At 40.9% G+C, this 24,472-nt stretch overlaps 1 protein-coding gene across 1 annotated transcript; it reads right to left on the bottom strand.

Annotated features, from left to right (window-relative positions):
• Nucleotides 1–1,473: 1,473 nt before the first annotated feature.
• RS1 (retinoschisin 1) lies at nt 1,474–23,872 on the bottom strand. Its single transcript, XM_075594282.1, has 7 exons — nt 23,726–23,872; nt 21,101–21,169; nt 20,489–20,505; nt 11,698–11,785; nt 9,023–9,164; nt 3,926–4,121; nt 1,474–1,856 (listed from the first exon to the last, which is right to left on the bottom strand). Exons 1-7 carry the CDS (start codon nt 23,775–23,777, stop codon nt 1,704–1,706), a joined length of 717 nt encoding a protein of 238 aa, XP_075450397.1. The 5' UTR covers nt 23,778–23,872; the 3' UTR covers nt 1,474–1,703.
• Between the last annotated feature and the right edge of the window lie 600 nt (nt 23,873–24,472).

Below are 24,472 nucleotides of genomic sequence, written 5' to 3' on the forward strand. Positions count from 1 at the left end.
ATGCAGCATTAGGTATTTAGGACCCCCTCCCTGAAAAGGAATATGTTACATATAAAACAATACTGAGAATAACCAAGCATCTAACAATTCTGAAGCAGAGACGCTAATAAAACTACTAGAAGGCAACAGCTGCAATAGTGTATTTGTCTCTAAAAAAAAAGAGTTGAGAAGTACATAGAGATACTCAGTATATTGGTGATGTGCAGCACACTTGTGTTGGTGGGAGATGAAATGTATCCCCCATTTAACATTAAATGTAGCTTCAAAGTACTGCAGAATTGACACAAACTTACTATACTGTTTGGGTGTGGAATGGATGTGATACGTTCCCAACAGAAAGGGACGTAGGGAAGAACAACTTTTGCTACATAAAACTTCTTGTAACTTACAAAATGAAGGTAAATTGGTAGTGTTGAAGCCACTATTTGTATCATGTTGTAGGTACACCATACCAAATTTTGTATGGCATCTAATACATTCTCTGCTTCTGTAAATTTACAATCGCTGCTGTAAATATATACAAGAAAATAAGATGTTCATTTATTCTGTGGTACTTTTATCAGCATGGAAATGGTTCCTTTTTACTAAGCACAGTGTATTTTCTAATGGACCTTCCAAAATGTATTTAATAAAAATGCCGGTTTTGCACTGGAAATCAGATGTTATCTTTGGTGTCCTCTTTCACAGCATCCCCCGAAGAAAAATCATAAGAGCTGCCAATACAAGGTACTGTAAGACCAATTGGTCCATGGAGTCCAGTATCCGCTCTCTCAGGAAGTTGATGCACTCCGGATTAGATTTAACCTCTCGTTTTATGTGTGCAGATGTATTTCCTTCATACCACCAGCTTTTTGATTTTTAGGACTGTTCACAAATATTTATTTCAAGTCATAGGACAGTTTAACATCCCAATAATTCAGTGTAAAAATGACATAATGGTACATTGTATCCATTAAATGTTACAGATGCAGCAGCTGTTATTCGAACATATCACGGCGCCGTTTTCGTGTGCTCTGCTGTATTCCACGCGGCATTAACGCGGCCATCACACCTGGCACACGTGTTTATCGTGGTTGCTTTGTTTGAATTTCATGGATTCTGTTTCTTTGTGTGCAATGAAATGAATGAATTGCAATGTGTACAGTACTGTGCTACCCTGCTACTGTGTCAATTTCAGGTGTTTAAAAACCAGAACACTAAAATGCCATTTTATGCACTCGCCTGCACTCTGTCTTAAGGCGGTAAGGTTGGAAGAAATCACGCACCATGACATGGGTATTCCGAGGTATACAACGCGTGAAGTGTTCGAATAACGGCCGCTGCATCTGTATGTACGTAGATGTTATACTGACAGCTTTGAGAGATTCTACCTTCAATGAGTACTGGTACATTGGCCAGGAACAAGTCGAAAGCTTTGTGTATGATAACTTTTATCTGATTATACAGTAAATTAAATCCAAATGTACTACCCAATGGTTTCAAAGGCTATTTTTAATTCAGAGAAATGTTAAATATATATTAACAACATAAATGAACGCACAAGTAGAAAGCTACAGCATTTTTATACTCTACTCATTCAAGGCAAGTGAATAAGAACATAAGCTATGAAGTTATTTGCAAACTTTGCTGCATTTAGATCCTCTTGCTTTCCAATAGGGCATTTGAGTATCTTTTAAAAGATGGTTATTCTTTGTGGTTGGAGGCTAAGCACATTTACTCATGCATTCGAGTAGTTCCATTCTGATGGCTATACGGACATGCCACCCCAGTGGAATAATTCTGAAGAAGCGAGCTATGATTGGAGGCCGCAGGAAATTCTGGACTGTAGATGACCTGTCTGAATTTCCATAAAACACCTACGAAAATATGGAAAAGTCAAATACGTAGCTGTAATGCACATTACACGTCTAATTTAATGCATTTTACTAAATAATTGAATTATGTTTTACAGAATCAACACTTTTTACAAATGTAAAAAAAAATGATTGACGGACTCAGTTACTGTACTTGAAAGCTTGACTCGCTTGTCATTTCATTACTAAAAAAAAGGTAAAAACGGCTAGTTTGCAGCACCACCCAATACTATGACAATCACTTATTTGTAACACATTTTGTGAAATAATGTACTAAACTACATCAAGCTGTTCATAATATTTGTAACTATTTGTGTAGTGATAATTATGTTATGATTATAACCAGGGCTCAGAATGTTTTACTTGCCAGTGGCAGGAAACAGGAAAGACTGCAGGTGCTGAGGAAGCTCTTCAAAGGCAGAGCTATCAATCCCCACTATGCTTGCTGAAATTGTACTACACAAGGCCTTGCATTGCATTTATGGGACTGAAGCTCGCCTCGCCACATCGTGGACCTGCACAAGGCAGCAAGGGTGTTTCCACTTTTCTGCCGTTGGACTCCTGTTTGCTGTGGTCCATGCCATTGAGCTCTACATTAAAAGGCACGCTGAGCAACCTCCCCCACTTATTTCTCTTGTCACCACTCTTTGTCCTACCCCACCCCCTTTTTTCCTTTTTGAATTGTAAACTCTTTAGGGGCAAGGATCTCCTTTCCTTTTTGTCTCATTGTGTGAAATTACTATTTTTGTATGTTATTGTCCCCCATCTCCAATTGTACTGCGCTACGGAATATGGTTGTGGCATACAAATAAAAGATAATTGTGTGGTGTGACTTTGACAAGCAGAGCGTTGTTCCAAACAGGTTTTTTTTTTAGTAGCCGCAGTTTCTCAGCGTCATCCTAGGACTTTTTTACTTAACTACAAGTATAATGATTTACCGAGGAATGATGTGCTCATGAGAAGATGCATGGAGGCAGCAACTTTTCATTTAGCCTATTCTGCCTTCACAAAGTATTAACAACAATAACGGTTTAAGATGAAGCATAAAGTAAGGAATTGTTTTTACAATTTCCTGTTCGTGTCTTTGGATATCTGAAATGAGATTTCCAAGAACGTTAAGGCCTAGTTTACGGTAGGGGTGACGGCGTGACGTCAGCCGTCCCTACAGCGATTTCTGCACTCTGGTGCAGGAGTCCAGAGATCGCGACCGGGGGGCGTGGTGGAGGCGTGGCAGTGAGTGGTTCGCCCACATTGGGTGAGCCGCTCACATGGCACTGCGGAGATTGCTGTTGAAGTCAAAATCCTCTGACTAATTTATGGGAGGAGGATTAAGATCAGTATTGCTCGCCATGTACAGTATGACTGCAGGTCAGTTATTTATAAATGATCTGACCATTACATAATTTGTTCTAAATTTCACTCCAAGCATGCATCAATTTGCACTATTTCATATTCTATTTCCTAAAAAAATCCTTGGAAGGGCGCTCCCTCCCAAGACCCCTCCCCAGATTATTTACAAAACAGAATATAAATTGGTGCAAATTGGTGAATACAGAGTGAAATTTAGAAAAAATGACGTAACAGTCAGGTCATTTACAAATGACCTTATTCCCCACCAACGATTCTCGAGTGCGTCGCACCTTTCACCATTGTGGCCAGTATTTTTGGACAAGCCAATTGGCAACCCTAGTGAGGAATACAGCTTATTTTGTTCAGTAGAAGTCTGGTGATTGTATGTTTTTTTTTTTGACTAGTGTGAAAAAGCTGCACCCCATATATAAAGATGCAGTGCTAAGTTCCCTTTTTGGCGCGAGGAAGCTGCTGATGAATGGATCCCGACCGTGGCCTGATGTACGTACAGTATTAGGAAAGAGGTCCTTGTCACAAAGTCACAGATTAACTAAGCAAGTCTTTGTTTTATTCGGAAGTCTTTGCAACTGTTTTTTTTTTTGCATCGGAGTTAAAAACTATATACAGTACACACCTGATATTACGTATAAAACATCCACCACACAATATAAGGGTACAATACTCTAAAACATATATTTATTAATAATGTCATAATTACTGACCCGGTTGTTTCCTGTTTGATCTTTGTAGTAAACCCAATTCAGGGTATCATCAACCCTGTACTGCACACTGTATTTTGTCATCCATTCATCTGTGTCACATCTCCCCTGCGTCAGAATGCCGGAAATGACCTTCATTTCCTTAAAATCGATTTGAAGCCATTGGTTATTGTCTTGGAACTTGGAAAGCCACGCACAACTATGAAAAAAAGAATAGGGGAATCGCACAGGTTATCAGAAATGAATTCACGGTCATTTAGAACATGGAAAATAAGAATTACAGATCCATAGAGGACTTAAATTGTCATCATTTGTCTTGAAACCCACTGTTAATGCGATTCAGGGCACCTCATATATGCAAGTACTGTCAGTTCTTTCTATGGTTTAATTTACCACAAAAAGCCACCCAACCACTGGACAACCCTTTGGTAAAAACAACAGACATCATAGGAGCACAAAGTTACAGTCCATGGATCATACTTTCAGACTACAAAAACAAGGAAAGAGAAGCGCAAACTCGCATAGCGTGCGTCTGGTGTATTAATACCTAAAGAAAAAGTATCAGGATCAAACTGTCTCCAACAAGTAAACCGTATGGCAGCAGAAAAATAAAAAACAAACGGAGTAACAAAAAATCGCGAGACAACAAAAACAAGGATTCGGCAGTGGATACACACAAAAATGTGTGGCTGCAACTATTAAATACCATCAGATACAAAATATATAAAAGATGCAAGTGACTATAGAGGAAGAAAATGTTAAACAGCTAATGTGCGTATAGACTGGTGGTCCCATGGAGTGCCTGATTATAATGAATCAGTCCCACCGCACATGGGTGAAGATAGATGTCCAGTGGGAGGGAGAACTCCAAACCTGTTGCACCGGTGTCTCCTGTCTCAGAAGGGGCCGCACTCCCGCTGCGCACAGTGTGCAGGTATTGCGGAGGACAATGGGGAAACTGGAACACCAAAAAAGGGATCAAATTGAGCCTGCCGCCCTCCAAACGTGTGCACAGACATGCAAAGGGTGTCTAAAATGGAGGCAGTGTAATAAAAAGTTCAGGAATGCCTGCATCTCTGCAGAGGGGCAAGGTGCTGGTAGACTGGATGGTGTCTTGGATCAAATGAATGCTAGCGATTAACACTATGTGTTTCGTCACATAGCGCCTTCAAGGGTTGTCCTTTTACCAATGAGGATGTTTAAATAGGGGTTGAAGCAAAGTTGCAAAGTTGCACACAGATGTTGTTGATCACTAATTATACACAGTTAACACAATGAACACCAACAGAACCTTCAAGTAATGATTCGGTGTATATAGATTGAAGCAGAATAGCAATGGTTTACACAGGTACTATTGGTAACTGGATAGTACATAGTTAACACAATTAACACAAGCAGAACCTAAGAAAGATGAGGTACACTATATACAAAACGTGTGTGTTAAATGTATCCAAAGATCTTATGTTGTCAGTATATAAGTCTAACATTATAGACAGAGACGTTTAGCACAAGTCAGTAGCATGCAACAACTACATTGATGCATCTTGCAATTATCACTTCAGATGGCTGAACAATATTCTAGTGAGTCAATTCAGACACATTAGACATACAGTAAATGTTCCTCTGAGACAGCTTTTGATAATCAATTGAATGTACTATTTTAAAATCTAAATTTGTTGAGAAAAATTATAATAGATTGGTCATTATTACAACAGAATCAAAACCTACAAGAGACCTGCACTTTTGGGTAAAACTAAACAAATGAAGTCTAAGATTCAAGATAAAAATGATGTATCGTTTTTTTATCACACGGTACAATCAGTCGGCATCACATATTCGTAATATTTTACGCACTCATTGGAAAATACATACATGTGATCCTATCAGAGGCACACACGTCTTCTCTGGTCCTAAAGTATTTTTTTAGGAAGGCTTCAAATCAGAAAAATGATCTGGCACCAAGTAAACTCAAGAGATCTATTCTGGATACTAATCGAGCTCTCAATTGGCTACCTGTCAAACCCATTGGCAACCATAGATGTGGCAAAACTATTTGTTAAATGTGCCCAGCTTAAAGAAGTCAAGTCCAAGCACAGTGGGAAAACGTATTCCATAAAGGGCTTCATAAATTGTAACACCATTTACACTGTATATATGCTCATTTCTCCATGTGGTCTACAGTATATAGGCCGCACTGTAAGACCTCTAAAAGTTACATACATACATGGAACATTTAAGGAGCATTCAAAATGCCCATGGAGTCTCTAAACATTTTTTTAAAGACACATAATAAAGATCCTACAAATTTGACCATGAACACATCACTGGAGACCTTTAGGTGGTGAGAGATTTGCCAGGCTGTGTAAATAAGAAACTAGATTGATCTTTAATATGAGCACTTTATATCCAGATGGCCTCAATTAAACCCTTGATGTTAGTACTTTCTGGGGAGTATAGATCTTTGTTGAATTTGTTCTCAATAGAAATGTTTTTTACTTTTTACTCTGTTCGCCATATTTTGTATCATTCCATTATATTGCTTTATTTGTCTTTTGTATATTGGTCAACAGATGTACCAGCCTTGTTGAGTGAATACAAGCATACAGTACATGTGTGTTCATATTTTGTTATATTCCATGCTTTACTTACATATTATAATTATTTTCTTACTATAATTTTATATATATATGTTCGTTAGACGGTATCGTCTATTCGTTTTTAATTATTAAGCTCGGCTAACACGGTACAGATACCTCTACATCTATATTTATATTTATTTATTTTTACAATTTTTACAAATTTCAGTATTTTCTCTTTATATGCCACTCCTCAATCCGCCCTCATTATTCTGTTCATTTTCATTCATTTTTGTTCTATTTTACTAATTTTTTCACCTACTGTATCACTTTCAAGTGTTTAGTTTATATACAGTACCATAATAGATTAGATTATACATTGCTACTTTTTATTTGTAGCTTTGCTAAGTTACCACTGCAATGCTTTGGATACATTTGACATACTCATATCTTTTGTATATACTGTACCTCATCTTTCTTAGGTTCTACTTGTGTTTATTGAAATAAGATTTTTTTTTTTTTTTTAAAGAAAATGCTAATGGTGATAGCAAGTTCTTTCTGTTTTTTTTTTTTGTATATTAAAACAAAGAACCCATGATTGCATCTGCATGTTTTCCACATTCCACAAACCTGCCTCATTCACCCAATTGGCATGTCTACCAGTGTTAAATTGCAGAAAAGAATTCTGGGCAGTGACATTCAAATGAGCATTGCCCTATAGGATACCATGTTATCAAACAAACCGTTATCTAGTCTAACACTATTCAAGCAACGACTGTATCACACATACAGTACACAAACACATCAATTCAACAAGAGAATAGATAGAATTCCATCTCCTAACAGGACAGCTGATCGGCAGCCGAGTGAAGGCTGCCCTCTGTCGAAGCGTATGACGCGAAACGCGGAGGCTGTTTTTCACCCTCCCTCTGTGATGTCATCACTAGTGCCTTCACTTGGCTGCCGATCAGCTGTCCTGCAAAGAGCCGGCATCTCCACCTGCTACTGTGCTTGTTTGTGGGACATTCCTTGTTAGGAGGTCGGAAGACTACCAGCCGGGCACTGAATCTTGTTGTGATGTTCCAAGCGGGTGTGCTGTTGTATTTGTTACTTGATGTGAGTTTTTAATATTTTGCTATTTCTTTTTTTACTAAATCTGCCATTACTGTATTTATCTAGGGAATGTCCCTTAGCCAGCTCTTCCTTCTTCCAATGCTATGACCAAATATGGCATCTACATGTATTCTACAGCTTAAAAATGATGTCATATCTGATAAGGAACTGCCCATCCTTCAAACAAGGAAAATAACTTTATATTAATCTGAAATGATTACCTCAGCTTATCATCAGTCAATAGCATCTGTCTGTCTCTTGCTGGTCTTTCCCCTGACATCTCAAGACAGCCGTATGGGACTCTCTGTCTATCCATAGATTCTGCTTGTTACAATAAATTAGCCATATTTCCTCTTCTTCCTAAGATATCCTTCCAACAATTGTCTTGTAATCATCACTCACATTCATAATTTTAGGGGGAAATACAATTTCTTACCCTCATCATGCCAATTTTCATGGGCACGTTCTCAAAGAGGGAGAAACATCATCTAACCCAGGGGTGCGCAAAGTTCCTGAGCTGTGCCCCCCCTGCCTAGCGGCCCCAGCGCTCACGCTCCCCACCCCTGCCCAAGGTCCCGGCATCAAATGATGCCGTGGGTCATGTGTCACGTCCCTTGACACCGCAGTATTATTTGATGCACATTGCCATGGCAACGCATCCCGTCACATGACCCCGCGCCATGGAGACGCATCTGAAACAAGGTACGTTTCCTTGTTGCAGAGGCCTCGCGCGATTACCCGGCATTAAATGAAATCCCTGGGGGAAGAGCGCGGGGCCTCTGCAACGGCCCGCACCCCTCCAGACAAAACTCCCGCCCCCCCTGGGGGGCGCGCCTCCCAGTTTGCACACCGCTGATCTAACCCACGCATTTTTTTGCAGGCCATTAGGAATATCATCTAACCCACATTATTTTTATAGGACAATGTGTACTTAGCCTGACTTACCCTTTTTCATATAGGCTAATAAGTACATAAGTACAAAGCTGATTCTTTTTATCATCACCTGAAGTCCTTCTGTAGGCCTATAAAAATTGTGGGTCAGTTGACTCACATTTTCTGTAGGTATGATATATTGGCCTATAGCTCCGTCAGAGAACATTACAAAAGTGTTAGGGTCATCTATCTTGGGTATTAATATCTGTTCCACCATTTTCTATGTGTGTTTAAAGAATGTTATGTTCTACCAGGGGTATCAAAGGATGAAAACCACAAGACTAATATACTTGCAATAAAAAAAATACGGTAAGCATCTTGCAGACTAATTATATATGAGCCATGTCCACAATAGCTATTCCATGCTTTTATCAGCTACATGGCAACTGTACCCCTGTTCCATAAAAAATAACATTTTGGTAAACGTATCTCACTTGCTGTTTCTGGCAGCAAAAAAAGTTAATATAATGTTGCTTACCCAAATCCTTGGCCGTTAAGACGTGCTTTGTTGGCAGTCCAAGAGGAGTACCAGCCTATGTACTGCTCATGATTGGCACAACTTATCTGGTCTGAACTCACCGCTCCCGATTCAAAACCAAGAGGCTTATGGTACGGACATTCTGGAAGAAAATCATATTTTTATTATTTTCTTCCTAACTTGGATCAGGGCTGTTATGTAGTCATCCCTCATCTGGGGATCCCCACCTTTCTGTAGTTCTGGGCAGAACATCTACCTGTTAGACGTTATGGCTGCAGGGTTAGTGCATGCTTCAGCAACCAATAAAAAGCTGAGCAGTCATCTATTAGTTACCCCGCGGCCATATTTGTAGTCCTGGATGTCATATTTGTAGTTTTTTGTGTCAAAGCTGACACACAAAAAACAACACATCGTGAGAACCGGGGGTCCCTGGACATCGGGGGGACCATAAATGAGCTCCAGAGATTTTTTTTAAAACATTCTGGGGGTTTGCTGCTTTAAAAGATGTGCTATTTTTTCTCAATTGGATTTCTCTCTTTTTCTCCCTGGAAAGCTCCAGATCTGGAGATAATGTAATCGTTTTTGTCGGTGGGTTCAGGGATAAAAAATAGTCGCCAGCAAGCCATGTCATTAGATCGTAGCAATGTGTTGTAAGCACTGGGTGATTGAAAAGATCTTGGCATTGTCACTAGGCACACCACACCTTGGCAAAAGCCATACTTAGTCGACCGTGTGATAATGAGCCAGGGTAGTATTTATTTCAGGTCTTATTCTGTGACACCAGCAAATGAGAATACAAAAGCAGGAGTGGATCAATAAGGCTAAGGCCCCGGTCACGCCGCTGTAACGCTCGCCTGCGATATTGGCGGCGCGTTCAGCCATTCCCCGGTCTGCAGCTCACTGCAGGAGGAGAGACCGGGGGGGGGGGGTGGCGGGGGAGTGACGGGGGCGTGGCCATGACGTCACCCGGCAGGTTCACCCTCATTGGCTGAACCGCCGGGGGGCGTGCCTAATCGCTCGACGCGAGTCCTGCTCTCAATTCTCACGGGCCCGGCGCCATTGAGGGGAGGGCTCTCGTCCGTGCAGCGTCCGCCACAGCGGACGCTGTAGTAGGCAGCGGGGGCGAGGCCTAACACACTGTTGACCCGGACAAGCATTGCTTTATTCCCAAAAGTAGAGAAGGACCTGAAGGCCTCTATATATTTTAATATTTTAAAATAAACTTACTTCTTGCTGCCTTTCATATGTATTTTGTAATTAATTAATATTAATTGTAATGTTGATTCAAATATAATTAATGAATAAATATAAGATTTTTTTTAGCATAATAATTTGAAGACTAATTTGGTTTAATCAGTTCTCAATTTTTGTAGCTTTCAATTTATCTGCCCGTTCCACTGAGATGTTTAAAATATGTTTTATTTAGAAATGTCTTTAACTTTGTATCCTAATCATGTACTATCAAATCCACCAGCAGTTTTTAACGTAAAAAAATATATATCTACATATACATATATATATTTGGGGCCTCCTTAATCTCTGTGTGTGTGTGTGTGTGTGTGTACAGTGTGCTTATATATCTGTTTCAACCCCACCTCCCTAGTGATGTTCTGTGTAGAATACATATCAATAAAATCTAACATTATTTAAGTAATAATCCCCTCAGACTTTTTTCATTTCACATTGAAAACGAAACTTTCTGCTGCTTAAATTCCGGGCATTATCCAATCAGTAATGACCGGAATTTAAGCAGCAGAAAGTTTCGTTTTCAATGTGTTTATTTCCAGCCAATCAGCTTTCAGAACAGCTGAGACAGGGCAAAGGGATTCGTCAGATTGAAGTAACAGCACTGAGACAGGGCAGGGGATTGGTCAGGACGTATCAGCCACGGGTTGACTCCTCCCCCTTCCGAGCTGACTGAGGTTTTCTGAGCAGATTCAGTTGAATTGGGGGGAAGAGAGTCTGCAAAGCAAATAAGTAAGTGGCTATCTGCAGTTTCTTTGTGGCTGCAGTTTGTGTATGAGTGTGTCAGTAGCAGTGTGTGTGTGCTGTGCTGTTGTATATCTGTGTAGAGGTGCTGTGTGTGTCAATGTCAGCATCAGTGTATATTCTGATTGGATAATGCCCGGAATTTTAACCAATCAGAGAGCAGGATTTTCAATAATGCCCTGAATTTTACTGCTTTAGCCTATAATGTTGTTTAATATATGAAGATTGGCCACCAGAGGGAGCAACTGTGTTTTTGTTTCGAGATCAATGAAACCTACTAATAATATGCAGAAAATGAGTATCAGAAACAACAATGACATTTCCACGTTTTTGATTACATTTAAATCCATTTGTTAGATGGATAGCTTGAGACCTATTCTTAAGTAAGGACCACTGCTCTGGAAGCCGTTCATTGCTGTAATTGCTCTTGTTTTTTTGCAACGAATATCTAGGGACAGGTTTTGTTTCCTTTTACTGTAGCATTCTGAAAGTTTTAAGAAGTTATTTCACATGATATTTTGAGACCTCGCACGGATCTTCCACAGGTTTGAGCTTTTTTTTTTTTGTATCAAAGGTAAATAAATTATTCAGATTATATAAAGAAATGTGGCGGAGAAGCTGTGTACAGTATCTATTTCCACTTAGCATTCCAACAGTTACTAACCTTATCCACAGCACTCTCTCACCTGGCATGCAGTCCAGCACAGTCACTCCAGTAGTCCATAATGAGCTGGATCCTCCTTGGCAATCACACTTGCAGGCTTTACTGTGCCACTGTAAAACCCGTAAAAAAAGACAGAACACTGAGCCTGATCTTTCAGTGATGGAGGGTTCAGCAGTACAATCTGCAGTCATTTAAAGATGCTATCAGACATGTTACTGTATCTCACTGGTTTTCTGTGAGTCTCACTGGTTTGCAGTCACATAGACGTTAGTGGAGTTCATAGATAAAAATAGGTCTTTTTCCATTAACAGTTCCCTTGGGGGAGGGGGTGGGGGGTAGGGATCCAGAAACCCCAAATCTCACTGATGTTGGTCCTTGGAGGTTGACATCTCTGTGCTATCCAATATACATGGTAAGAAAAACTGAAGAAAGAGCAAGCTTAAAAACCAACCACCGATTAGTGACTAATAATAATAACATAAAAAGTGTAGCCAGTGACACTATAATGCAGGGGTGCTTAACTCCAGTCCTTAAGCCTCCCCCTCCGCCCCTCCCCCCAAAAAAGGTCAGGTTTTCAGGCTATCCCAGCTTCAGCACAGGTGGTTTAATTGAGCGACCTGTGCTGAAGCAGGGACTGATTGAGCCACCTGTCCTGACGCAGGGATATCCTGAAAACCTGACCTGTTGCGGGAGGCGTGAGGACTGGAGTTGAGCACCCCTGCTACAATGGATACAATAAAAATTGCTAAACTAAGTTCTCACTTCACATCAATGCAGCTGGCAGGAACATCAATCCCCAAAATAAGTTGAAAAAATGAAAATGTATCAGTCAAAAAAAGGTCCTCTGGCGAGAAAAGGAAAATATATATATATATGGTGTAGTATGTTTGAAAAAATAGAGAATTGTGTATAATGGTGGTTATGCAGTCACATTTATATCACTTGATAAAGAGCACATAGGAGTTATAGGTGTATGTTCACTTCGGGATCACCTCGCCTCACCTTCCATCGGTGAACACCTCAGAAAAGAGAATTGCAGTGTTTTGTTCTTAATAATAAAAAGTATAAGACAAGCATTGCACTCACAATAATAATATTCTTTCCAGCATTCAAATGGGATGAAGCGCTGTTATCCAGCGAGAGTCAATACTTTCATACACCGCCGTTCTTGTATCCAGCTCGGCTCCACGCTTGCGATGCCGTCACCAAGGACTCGGTTTGACCCTTGTCTCTGTTGTACACTGACGTTCCGTTCACTTCTTGAGTCGTCCCAGATGATAGCCCAATAACACCCAACGCATTTCGCTGGGCAGATTTCAGTACCTCTAGCCCTAACCATATATATACCCTACCGAATAGGCTCCTCCTCTAATTACCTATAGCGTTAAAATCAAACGAGGGCTAAGATACTACATGTATAACATTATTAGTACCTTAGCCCTCATTTGACTTTGACACTGTAAGTAATTAGTAGAAGATCCTACTCAGTAGGGTATATTAGGTTAGGGTTAGAGGTACTAAAATTACCCCTGGAGAAGCTGCCCAGCAAAACACATAAGGTGTTATCATCTGGGACTGCCCTAGCAATGAATGGAACGTCAGTGTACAACAGAGACAAGCCAATCCGGGTCCTTGGAGATGTCATCGTCGAATCGCCAAAAAGTGGAACATAGCTCTTTTTGTGCAGAGCGCACAAATGCTATGTTGACCGCCGATATCCCGTCCCTCCTCCCTCCTCCTCCATCCCAGAATGCAGCATTCTGCACATGCCCGGAATCGGGCAGCCCCTTCTGCGCATGCGTGGACTCGGCGCTCCATTCATTCGGATACATAACTGAAGTCAGGGAACAGTACTGCCGTATTGGCGGAACACTGAGCAGCAGAATGCCGATAAGTGGGGCCCTACTGTACTTGAAAGATTATTATTTTTGTGAGTGGAATACTTGTCTTATATGGTATTGGCCCGAATATAGTGCGACTTCGCACATAATAAGACCCCCTACAGTTTTGAAGGTGTTATACAGTGAGGGGGGTGGGGGAAAGGTCCCGAATATACCTCAAGGCTTTATTTCCCCTCATACACACAGACCTGACCGGCACAGCTCACACACACAGGCCCTGACCTGCACAGCTCACACACACAAGCCCTTACCTGCACAGCTCACACACACAGACTCTGACCAGCACAGCTCACACACATAGGCCCTTACCTGCACAGCTCACACACACAGACTCTGACCAGCACAGCTCACACACACACATTCTCTCTCTCTCTCCCCCTTGTCTCTCTCTCTTCTCTCTGTCTCTCTCCCTCTTGTCCCTCTCTCTCTCTCCCTTCTATCTCTCTCTCCCCCTTCTCTCTCTCTCCCCGTCTCTCTCTCCCCCTCTCCTCCCCCCACCTCTCTCCTCCCCCCCACCCTCTCTCCTCCCCCCTCTCTCCTTTTCTCCTCCACCCTCTCTCCTCTCCCCCTCCACCCTCTCTCCTCCCCCCTCCACCCTCTCTCCCTCCCCCCTCCGTGAGAGAGAAGATGTTGCTAAAAAAAATTGAATCCCACCACTGTTTCAAACTCTCCATACTTCTTTGAGGTGTCTGAAGCTTCTGAATTATCTTTGCATTTAGGGTCCATGTTTCACATCCACATGTGAGCACGGGCAGGATACACAGGTCAAACACTTTCCTGTTGAGGCACAGTGGAAGGTTCCCTTGTAAGATTGTCTTGTTTCTTCCAAATGTGCTCCATCCCATCGTCCTTCTCCTATTGATTTAATTTAAAAGATCCCCATCTATTGATGCATGCTGGCCAAGGTAGACACAGTCTTCAACTTCTAGCTCTCTTCAATTTATTTTGATCTTTGTAGAGTTGACACATTTATTGAACATCACTTTGGTCTTGCTGAAATTCATATGGACTGCCACCTTCTTACTTTCCACTTTCTTCAGCGAGTTTTCTGATTTCTTGCTGGAGGTCTTCTGGCACTTGTGGCAAAATTAACAGTCACCTGCAAATCATAGGTGACTCAAGTATTCACCGTTGATTTTGATTCCATTTTCTTCCCAATTGAAGATCCTGAACAATTCTTCAAGTGAAAAGCTTTGGGGTGACGTGTTGTCTCCCTGTTGCAAACCCTTACTTATCCCTAACCCCACTTCATGTAATCTGATGGTTGATTTGGCATTCTCGGAAATGTTCCTTATAGTATCAATGTACGTTTCTTTAATGCTTTGTCTTTGTGTCACGGGAGATCAGGTTCTACAACACCTTTTTATAACTGGGATCATTTGATTGAGCAAAACAAGATGGTAAAATAAATGGTAATTTATTTCTTATATCAGACGAACACACAATGTTACACAATTCAAGATTAACACACTTACTGGGGATGGGGCTAACGAATAAATCCATTTCCGGAACAAAATTCCTTCAGATCACCTTTTTAGAGCACTTTCCAATGACCGGTAGTTACTCACAAAAAGTCCTGGACATCTGTTACTTCGCCGCTGTTGGTGTGGCGCTTGGAATTTGCTTAGAATCTTGAAAAACTTGAAAAACTGACAAATCTGAGCTGTGTCAGAGTTTTTAAAACCTCTCGTATATCTTCCCAGAAACCCTGCAGCCCAATCAAAAAACCTTAACAACTTTCCGAGCAACCAATCTGAGACAATCAGACAGGGTTTCCCACCCCTGAGTCTTTCCAGGGGCAGGTGAAATATCCCTCTCTGCCCCTCGCCCCCCACGGTGCGAGGCTCCACAGAGTCTGCATCTTGGGCAAAGGGTATGATGTTGCCTTGTGTCAGGCCAGGATTTGGGTGCTCCAGAATAATGGCAGGGCACCATCTGGCCTAAAACCTAGGCATCTCTGAGCCCTTTCAAGTATGGCCCTGGGACAGACACAGCGGTGCCAAGCCTGGTAGCCATCTGTGCCTTCCGGAACCCATGACTTAGAAAGCCCTCAGCTCATATACAGGTCAGCAATATCTATACATATTAAACTATTCCCGTTTAATAAAAGATGTGGTGTCCTGTCTTCTGCGTGCAAAAAGTTATGAGTTCTTATTCTGGTGTCAGGAATGGAGTGAGTGTAAATATTCCCAAAAATCACTAGCCTCATTCCTGGCACACATGAGAAAAACACTTTAAAACTTTTTAAAACACTGCAAACCTGCTCAGCTTCATAACCTTAGCGTGGGCACCTTCCGGAACCCCTACTCTAGGCTCAGGATACCTGGGCATGTATGTGGGTACCTCTGCTATACTGGGGGAGCCCCTTGCTATACTAAGGACTCCGTGGATACCTGCAGATATATTTTAACCCCTTCATACCCATTTACCTTGTCTGGAAGATGCTGCAGCAGGAACTCTGGCGGTGAGTCGTAAGAGCGTTTTCAGGGTACGAGCTTGGTGGAGTAATGCGCTTAGCTGTATCCGAGGATATCACTCAATCTCCGGATACAACTCTTGGGTTATTCCATTACCCGGAACCCCGCTACATAGACACATTCTGCAAAGACTTTCTCTGCCAAACCCACCCTGAAACTACCTACAGCCCGATCCCAGCATCCCAGTAAAGGCAAAAAGTCACAGAAATCTTTAATGTCGCAGAATTAGTATACAGTTGCAGTAATACATTCTCGACATCTGGGTCCCAGAGCTGACACTCTAAGACCCTAACACATGGGTCAGGGTTAACCAAGTGGGCTTGAACTTTATTATAAGCCTGGTTAACCCCTTCACCATCACACTTTGTGCCTTTAAAACTGCTGAGGTGTAGACAGAATTCATGCTTTGTCATAATCTGAATCCTAAACGGAATGGTAGATAATATTCATTACTTTGGGAAATCACTTCTTGTACAACTTGGATGTGGTCCATTGTGTTGTATTCACTGCAAAGTCCCGCTTGTCCTGTAGCCTGGGCAAAGTCCAGGGTCTCTTGCAGCCGATTAGTGAACATCTTTGTAAAAATCTTGTAAGTGATTGGCGATAGACAGATTGTCTGAGGATAACTGGCCCTGTTCCGTTGTTATGTAATTTTCCTGTTCTTCAAGCAGCATTTAAAGAGTTTTGCAAGGATTTTCCCTACTTTGCCACTTGTTCTGAAAGGACGCATGGTACATCATTGGCGGTTTCTTGTTTCTCTTCCTCTGATGGGTTATGCCCTGTGTTATCAGTGTTCTTGTGCAATTTAATGTAGAAGTCCTCACCCTGCTTTGTGATAAGTGCACAGTCTTTTATTTTTGATCCATTGTCTTGCTTGGGTGTAATTATTTGATTCTCCCCAATCATAAGTCACTGCTTCATGTTCTTTAGGCTTCTGTTATCTTCAATAGTCTTTTTCACCATATCACAGTTATATTTTTGGACATTTTCAGTTATACGTTTGAGGATCATCTTGCACAGCACGGCTTAATCAATTCTCGGGATTGCGTAATTTCTTGTCATGTCCTACATAATTGCTTTGTATCAGATATTTTATTATCCTGTTTCTTGTTAGCGAGTTCCTCCAGTTTTTTCTGCGCTTTCAACTACAATCTTCAGAAGTTCTTCATTATCATTTGTTGAAGTGTCTCCATGCATTTCGAGCAAGCTGAAGCGATTTTTCAGTTCTAGTGGAAATTCTCTGCCATTATTCTTGTGGTTATTGATGTTGATAGTTTTGTCTTCTTTTCAATCAATTTTCTTATTTCCATCTTCGCATAATCACTCTTGTGTCAAAATGGTTAAGGGCTGTGCAGTCTTCAATCACGTCTTTCTTGTTTGCCAGCTACAGTATAGTCAATTTAATCTTTCATTCCATTGGATCCACTCCATTTTCTAACTGGATTCTTCTTGAAGAATGAATTCATGATGTAGTTGTCACATTCTGCAAATTGTACCCATGTATCACCACATTCATTCCGTTTAGAGTAACCCTGTACCATCTGATGCTTCTTCTTTCAGCTGGGTATCAATCTCTGCATTGAAATCTCCCATAATGATGTTGAGGTGATAATTGCCTTTGTTAAGGTGGTTGACTTCCATTACAACTTCATTATCTGTGTGACTTGATGTTGGAGCATACACTTGGATTATTTCAAGCCTGTAACTCTTTGTCAACTATATTACGATTCTAGCTGCTTTTTCCAATGAGCGAGTGCGTGTGTGTGTGTGTGTGTGTATACAAACGTACAGAAAAGTACCGGCGTTGAACTGACAGCAGTATCTTGTCTGTGCGCACTTAGTAAAACAAAGTAATACACAATAATACAAACTAAGCACTCGCAGGTCTTGATTGGTGAAAAAGTTTAATGAAAAAAATGATGTTTCGGTTCTAACAAGAACCTTATTCAAGGCCAGGGCGGGCAACAGAAATCTTAGGGCCCAGGACAAATGAAAGGAGCAGGGCCACCCCCCTCATTAACTCTCCTACCTAGGGGCACACAGTTGGTCTCTGAGGAGATATGGGCTGGGGGGGGGGGTATGGCATTCACATTGTGTGGACAACAGTACTTTTTAAGTACAGTATGTTTTTATTTACATGCTCAATGTTTCAGTCCCAGGATGGACCTAAGACTGTTGATTAGGTAAATAAAACATACTTACTGCACCGACACACTTTATTCGAGCAAATACCCGGTATGTACCTGGCAGATACCTGGAATGCGCCGCTCCTCACCTCTGACAAGCCCCGTTGCGTTTGCCTTCCCAGCCTGGGTTCATGCCTGGCTGACGGGCGGCTGATCTGTTAAATGATAATGATTAGGATTTAATAGGCTGCAATGCTTCGCGTGTCTACCAGATGGCATAAATTCATGAATTGTAATGCAGTATATATATATATACTGTGCAGTATTGCAGCCAGCAGGAATAAAATGCTTAAATCCCTGCCTGGAAAATACCTCAATGCACTCGGGCAGAAAACAGTCACAAACCTCAATACACCCGGGTATACCCGAATTCGTGGGACTAGCCGAGCTCGAATAAAGTGTGTCGCCAGTGTAACGTTCCCCCTATTTGTTTTTTAATCCCCTTCTTTACCAGGATGGGAACCAGGCGAACCTCCTAAGTGCATTCTGGTCCCCTTCAGAGAAATCAAAATGATGGTTTAAATCGTCTGCTTCATGCAGGCCGATAGGAAGCCACAAGGTCATTGATTGCGACTTCCTATTGGCCAGCGTGACAAAAGGGTTTTTTAAACCAGGAAGTACCCGTATGTATCACGCAAACCAGGAGATCACTGGGGATGAAAATAGAGTAGCTCCTGGGACCCCTTGGATTCCATTCTAGTAAAAAAAAGATTTTTTTCCACCTTCTTCAAGCATGCTAAAGTTTTACCCTTACTCAAAAACATCAAGCTTGACTATACCTGTCTCTCTAATTATCACCCTGCCTCCCTCCTTCCTTTTGCCTCTAGCCTCCTTGAATGCCTTGTGTTCTCTTGCTTGCTCCATTTTCTCACCACCTACTCTCTTCTAGACCCTCTACAATCTGGCGTCTGCACTGCTCACTCCACTGAAACAGCCCTCACTAATGACCTCCATTCTGCAAAAGAGAGAGGTCATTACACTTTGCCCATATTACTCGACCGCTCTGCAGCCTTTGTTACTGTGGACCAGCCTTTTCTACTTCACATTCTCCATACTCTTGGTTTCCATAACAGAGCTCTAACCTGTATTTCCTCTTGCCTCTCCCATCGTACATTGTGTCTCCTTTGCCAACACCTCCTCCTCCTCCTCTTTTGATCTCTCTCTGTGGGTGTACCCAGGGCTCTGTCCTGGGACCTCTTTTTTCTGTAAACACTCTCTCTAGGTAACCTTATGTCTCCTCTCTCACATTCACAATGTAGCTAAAACCTGTCGTTTTTACCTCTGTAACCTTGCAAAGATACACTCTTTTCTCTGTCTCTCTGCTGCTAAAACTCTAATGCAGATCCTCATTCTCTCCCGTCTTGACTATTGTAACCTTCTACTGTCTGGCCTTCCTGTCTCCCCTACAATCTATCCTTAACGTTGCTGCCTGAATTACTTTACTCTCTCCTAAATCTGTCTCTGCATCTGTGCTGAAATCCTTATCTTGGCTTCCTATCAAATCTCGTATCACTTACAATATTCTCCTCATCTCTTTTACGACTGTACACTATCCTGTCCCTCCTTACATCTCATCCCTAGTTTCTCTCTATACACCTGCCCAACTCATTCTGCTCAAGGATGTCTTCTGTCTACCCCTTTTGTATCTAAAGCCCTCTCCATCCTAAAACCTCTCACTCACTGCCCCACACCTCTGGAATGTCCTTCCCCTCAATATCCGACTGGCAACCTTTCTCTCTTCACCTTTAAGACTTTAAAGCCCACCTCTTTAACATAGCATATGGGAAGCTTCGCCGGCTGATACTATACATTTCAGAGGCACTGACCTTGACCCCTTGCAGATGCACTTACCATAACACCCCCCTACTGTCTCTGTATTTTCTCCCTAATTACACTTAGATTGTAAGCTCTTCGGGGCAGATATTCCTTTTTCTATTGTTACTGTCATGTCTGAAGCGCTTGTGTCCATTATGTGTTATAGTATTATGTCACATGTATTACCTCTCTGAAGCGCTATGTACATAAATGGCGCTAAATAATTAAAGATATACATACATATGAATTAGTTATACTTGTATACATATATATATATATATATATATATATATATATATATATATATATTTTAAATATTTTGGTAGTTATTTATTTTATTCCACTCTGTAGCTGGTGGATCGTTTCTCTTATGCTCTCCGTTTGCTCGTTCAGCAGAGTATTCTGCCAAATTCATTCATTATTATTGCACTTACCTCATTTGGAGTCAATGCTGGGACAGTGGAATGGTGAATGATATCCAGCACCGGTTAAAGGAATAAAGACACATACATTAGTAATTATTTTAAACAAAATAAACAATCTCTGTTACTAACAGCAGGTTTTGTATTGAATACTAAAACATTTCAGATACTAAAAATATGTTTTCATGTCTCCAGTGAAGGAGGAGGCAGCAGCATAATGATTTTCTTTAGCACGAATAATGCAGTCCCACTTAGAGACTATACTGTAGAAGTGAAAGTCTAAGATGAAGGACGGTCACAAGCCACGTCAAAATATCGTGATCTAACATGATGCTGTCACCAACGTGACATTCAATAGCTCTGCACACTTACAATCAGGGTTTCTATTTTCCAGGTACATTGTTAGGATATAAATAGGAAATGTCTTTCGTGCATTTCATTGTCCTATTGATGGGCAGACTAAAAATAGGCTTTATGGAGTCTGTCAAGTGCATAGGGAATACAATTGCTCAAAAATGAGTTTTCTGTACAAAGTAAGAAAGCTCTGTTCTTCTTTTTTTGTTATGCAGGCCAGTGACACACAAGTGTGACAGATTGGAGCTCTTATATATGTTAACACCAGACCTTTTGTGGATGTGTCATTCTCCACATCTGCTGGTGAAGCATCTTCCCCCGGCTTAGCACCTCCAGCAGCTGTGGGATAAATTAAATATAGTGTTAGCTGAACTATTACATGGGAACCATTAAGGAAAAAGCAACCATGGGGAATTTCCATAGTCTCCTATTTAGCAGGAACATTACTGTGTTTCTGTGGCCAGCACCTAATCAAAACAACTTGTCTAATTGTATCTATTGCTGCTCTTGAATAAGAACTGGAACAATAGTCTCTAAAGAAGTGCGCCAGCAACACACACATATAAAGATTACAAATTGCTCACTAACACCTGTGGCTGCAGATACGACCATCTAATGTCATGGAGAGAGCAGCAGTGTCATGGAAAACAGCATAACATACGTCTGTCCTATTTTGGAAGTATTCCTGTATTTTGTCTTTAGTACAGCACAATACCCAAACCTGCACTGCATAAAACCCTTATGCAGTCTAAATTGCCTGCTATTGGTTGCTGTGTGTCTCAGGGTAACCAATCGCTTTTCAGACCAAGGCCCATAATTACTAGGCGGTACTATTCCATACATCACCATCAAGAGAATAGCGCCATAAAATTATTGAACAGTTGCTTACAAGGTACATAACAAAGTGCTTTTACTATATTACATCTCAAATAAATGTTGCTATGTTAAACAAGGTAACATGTAAATTACCTTCTCGTGAATGCAGTTATCCGGTTATTTATTAATGACCCCCCCGCACCACCCCCTACACCCCTTATGATGAAATAATATTTCCCAATTGCCTTATCCTGAGCCTGGACAAGATACACTACACTGCATTAAAAAGTCCATCGTGAAGTATTCCTCATGTTTTCCTAATAACCAATCTGCTATTGTAACCTGTATATTCTGGTTGTTTGCAGTACAAAACAGCAGCTTAGAGGAGACCAAAATAAATACAAGGTAATTTAAGTTCCCGTAGGCTACTACACTGACTTATACTAAGTAGATTGTAACCATTAACTCCTTGCTTTCCCAAACATACATTTCCTTCAGAAGCTGCCATGCAGTCTGTGCACAAAAATCTCATCCTGTAGACGTTAGTGACATTTTGCATCAAGTACACAAAACATGTTAATATTTTATGTTATGTCTATTCTTATACGGTGTATATATTGTTTTTATCTGTGCAGTATCCAAAGTATAACATTATAAGGCATAGAAATGGAAGACATATATTGTATACTGTGTATCTTATGTTAGAATAAGTGTAATACGAGCGTAGAGAACGGATCATGTGGATTTCTACAAGGAACTGATCTTTATATGATACAATTCCTGTGACACCGTGGAAACTGAAATGAAATACCTTGTTACTATGATATGACATTTTATATTTATAGTTGAATTTACCATCAGAGAGCTATGTGAATAACAGCATTTGTAAATCTAATTTCTTATTTTTCAATGTACTGCAAAATCTTTTATGAAGAAGAGACTGAGTTTAAACTCACAAATCTGCCAATATTAAGTATTTTTCCCCTCTAAATTTGCTGGGAGTCATATTAGATTGGAACTTCCATCTATGGCAAAATGTGTCCTTGTCACTTAGGCCGTGCCTATAGTGCCCGCGACCGGCGACGGGACGGGTGACGTCACCCGTCGCCGCTAGCGAAAGTTATATTTCTCTTTGCGGCGGCGTTGTGGGCTTCTGGGCATTTGATTTGTTCAGGGTCTGTGACATGAGGCGACAGCCCTTGAAAAATAAAATATTCCCGGCTTCCAAAGTCCGCGACGCTCCGTCGCTCCGTCGCATTGCCGCCGTTGCGCTAACTATAAGCGCACGCGGCGGCAATGTATTTGTTTTTGGGCGGCCTCGTCCGTCCCGAGCACTATAGGCGCAGCCTTACTCAGGCCTGTTCAGCTACACATTCCTTAAATGACCAACTCACTCCCTCACTCACTCCCTCACTCACTCCCTCACTCACTCCCTCACTCACTCCCTCACTCACTGTGCTTCTTTTATTTGTTTATTTATTTATTTTTATTTAGAAAAAAAGGCTAGGGAACACTGATGTGAGGATGGGACCAGGGGGTGGATGGGACGGAGGATATTGTTTGGACATGCACAATAATATACACATTTATTCACATTTCAAAATCCTTTTGTATCTATGTTATTATTTTTGTAAATAATAATGATTACATTTGTAATTGTTTAATAAAACATTTGCGTTCCACAGCGTTCACCCTGGAAAAAAAAAAAGCCCATCTACTTACTTTCACACGGATACATACTGTCAGGTGCCATAGTATCTGGCCAGTCATGCTGGGAAATGTGGCCAAATATTGTTGACCATAAACTGGGTGCTCCCCAGGTACAAAAAAAAGCAGACCAGATTACTGTTTTAATGATAAGATCTATAATTATGGATTGGAAATCCAGAACTCTGCCTTGTCAAACGTTCGACATATATGAGATTTCCCCGTAGCTTCTGTGAATGCATTTATATTAGCTCTAGAGAGGCAAATACACTTTTTTGTTGCACATCTAGCTATCTGTGTTTTTTTGAGCCCTCATGGTTTTCATGTAGAAGCTGAACAGTAATAACGTACTATGAATAAAGATCCTCTTACCTTCAAACCAAAAGAGAGCAGTCAGTAGGATATTTCCTCTATGGAGATGCATGTCTCCTTGTCTTTATCTTTCAAGATCTCCCTAGTGTACTGCACCACTCTTAATGGGAATGGGATTAATTTAAGCCTTGTCTCATTAAGCACCTTATGCTTACTCTGGTAGCATTTTATCATCAGGCCATTAAGCATCACAGCAATTCAATGAGGAACCTTATAATAATACAACACTTTACAATGACACAGACGTTGAGTTCAGATAAGAGATTCATTGCAGAGAATTGTAATGCTATCGCATGAAAATAATAAACCACACACAGAATGAGTTCTATTCTCACCGTGTCCTGTGACATTCTTCCTAAACTGATTTAATCTCCTGCACTTTTTAATATTATCTTTTTTCTATAGATGGATGTTACCAAAAGAACGAGGAACCAAAAGTTCCACACAGTCTTATCACAATAAGAATAGACACATATTTGTGACTGTGGAAACATTGGAATGGTAAAGAATTAAAAAAAAAATAGCCCGGTTATTTTAATAATGACCAGTGTCTACATTTAACAAATCAAACAATAGCTAATAATTATTTATATGATTCTAAATGAGCTACGGAAGAAGGGAAACGGAACAGGGCACTTCGGATTTAAATGAAATTTCGATGAAATTATCGGCATATCTCTATCTCTATAGGTATCTCTCTGAGTAACTCTATATTAGGGCTATTAATCACACATTTTCGATACCTTT

This window comes from Ascaphus truei, chromosome 3, assembly GCF_040206685.1.
Source record: "Ascaphus truei isolate aAscTru1 chromosome 3, aAscTru1.hap1, whole genome shotgun sequence".
NCBI lineage: Eukaryota > Metazoa > Chordata > Amphibia > Anura > Ascaphidae > Ascaphus > Ascaphus truei.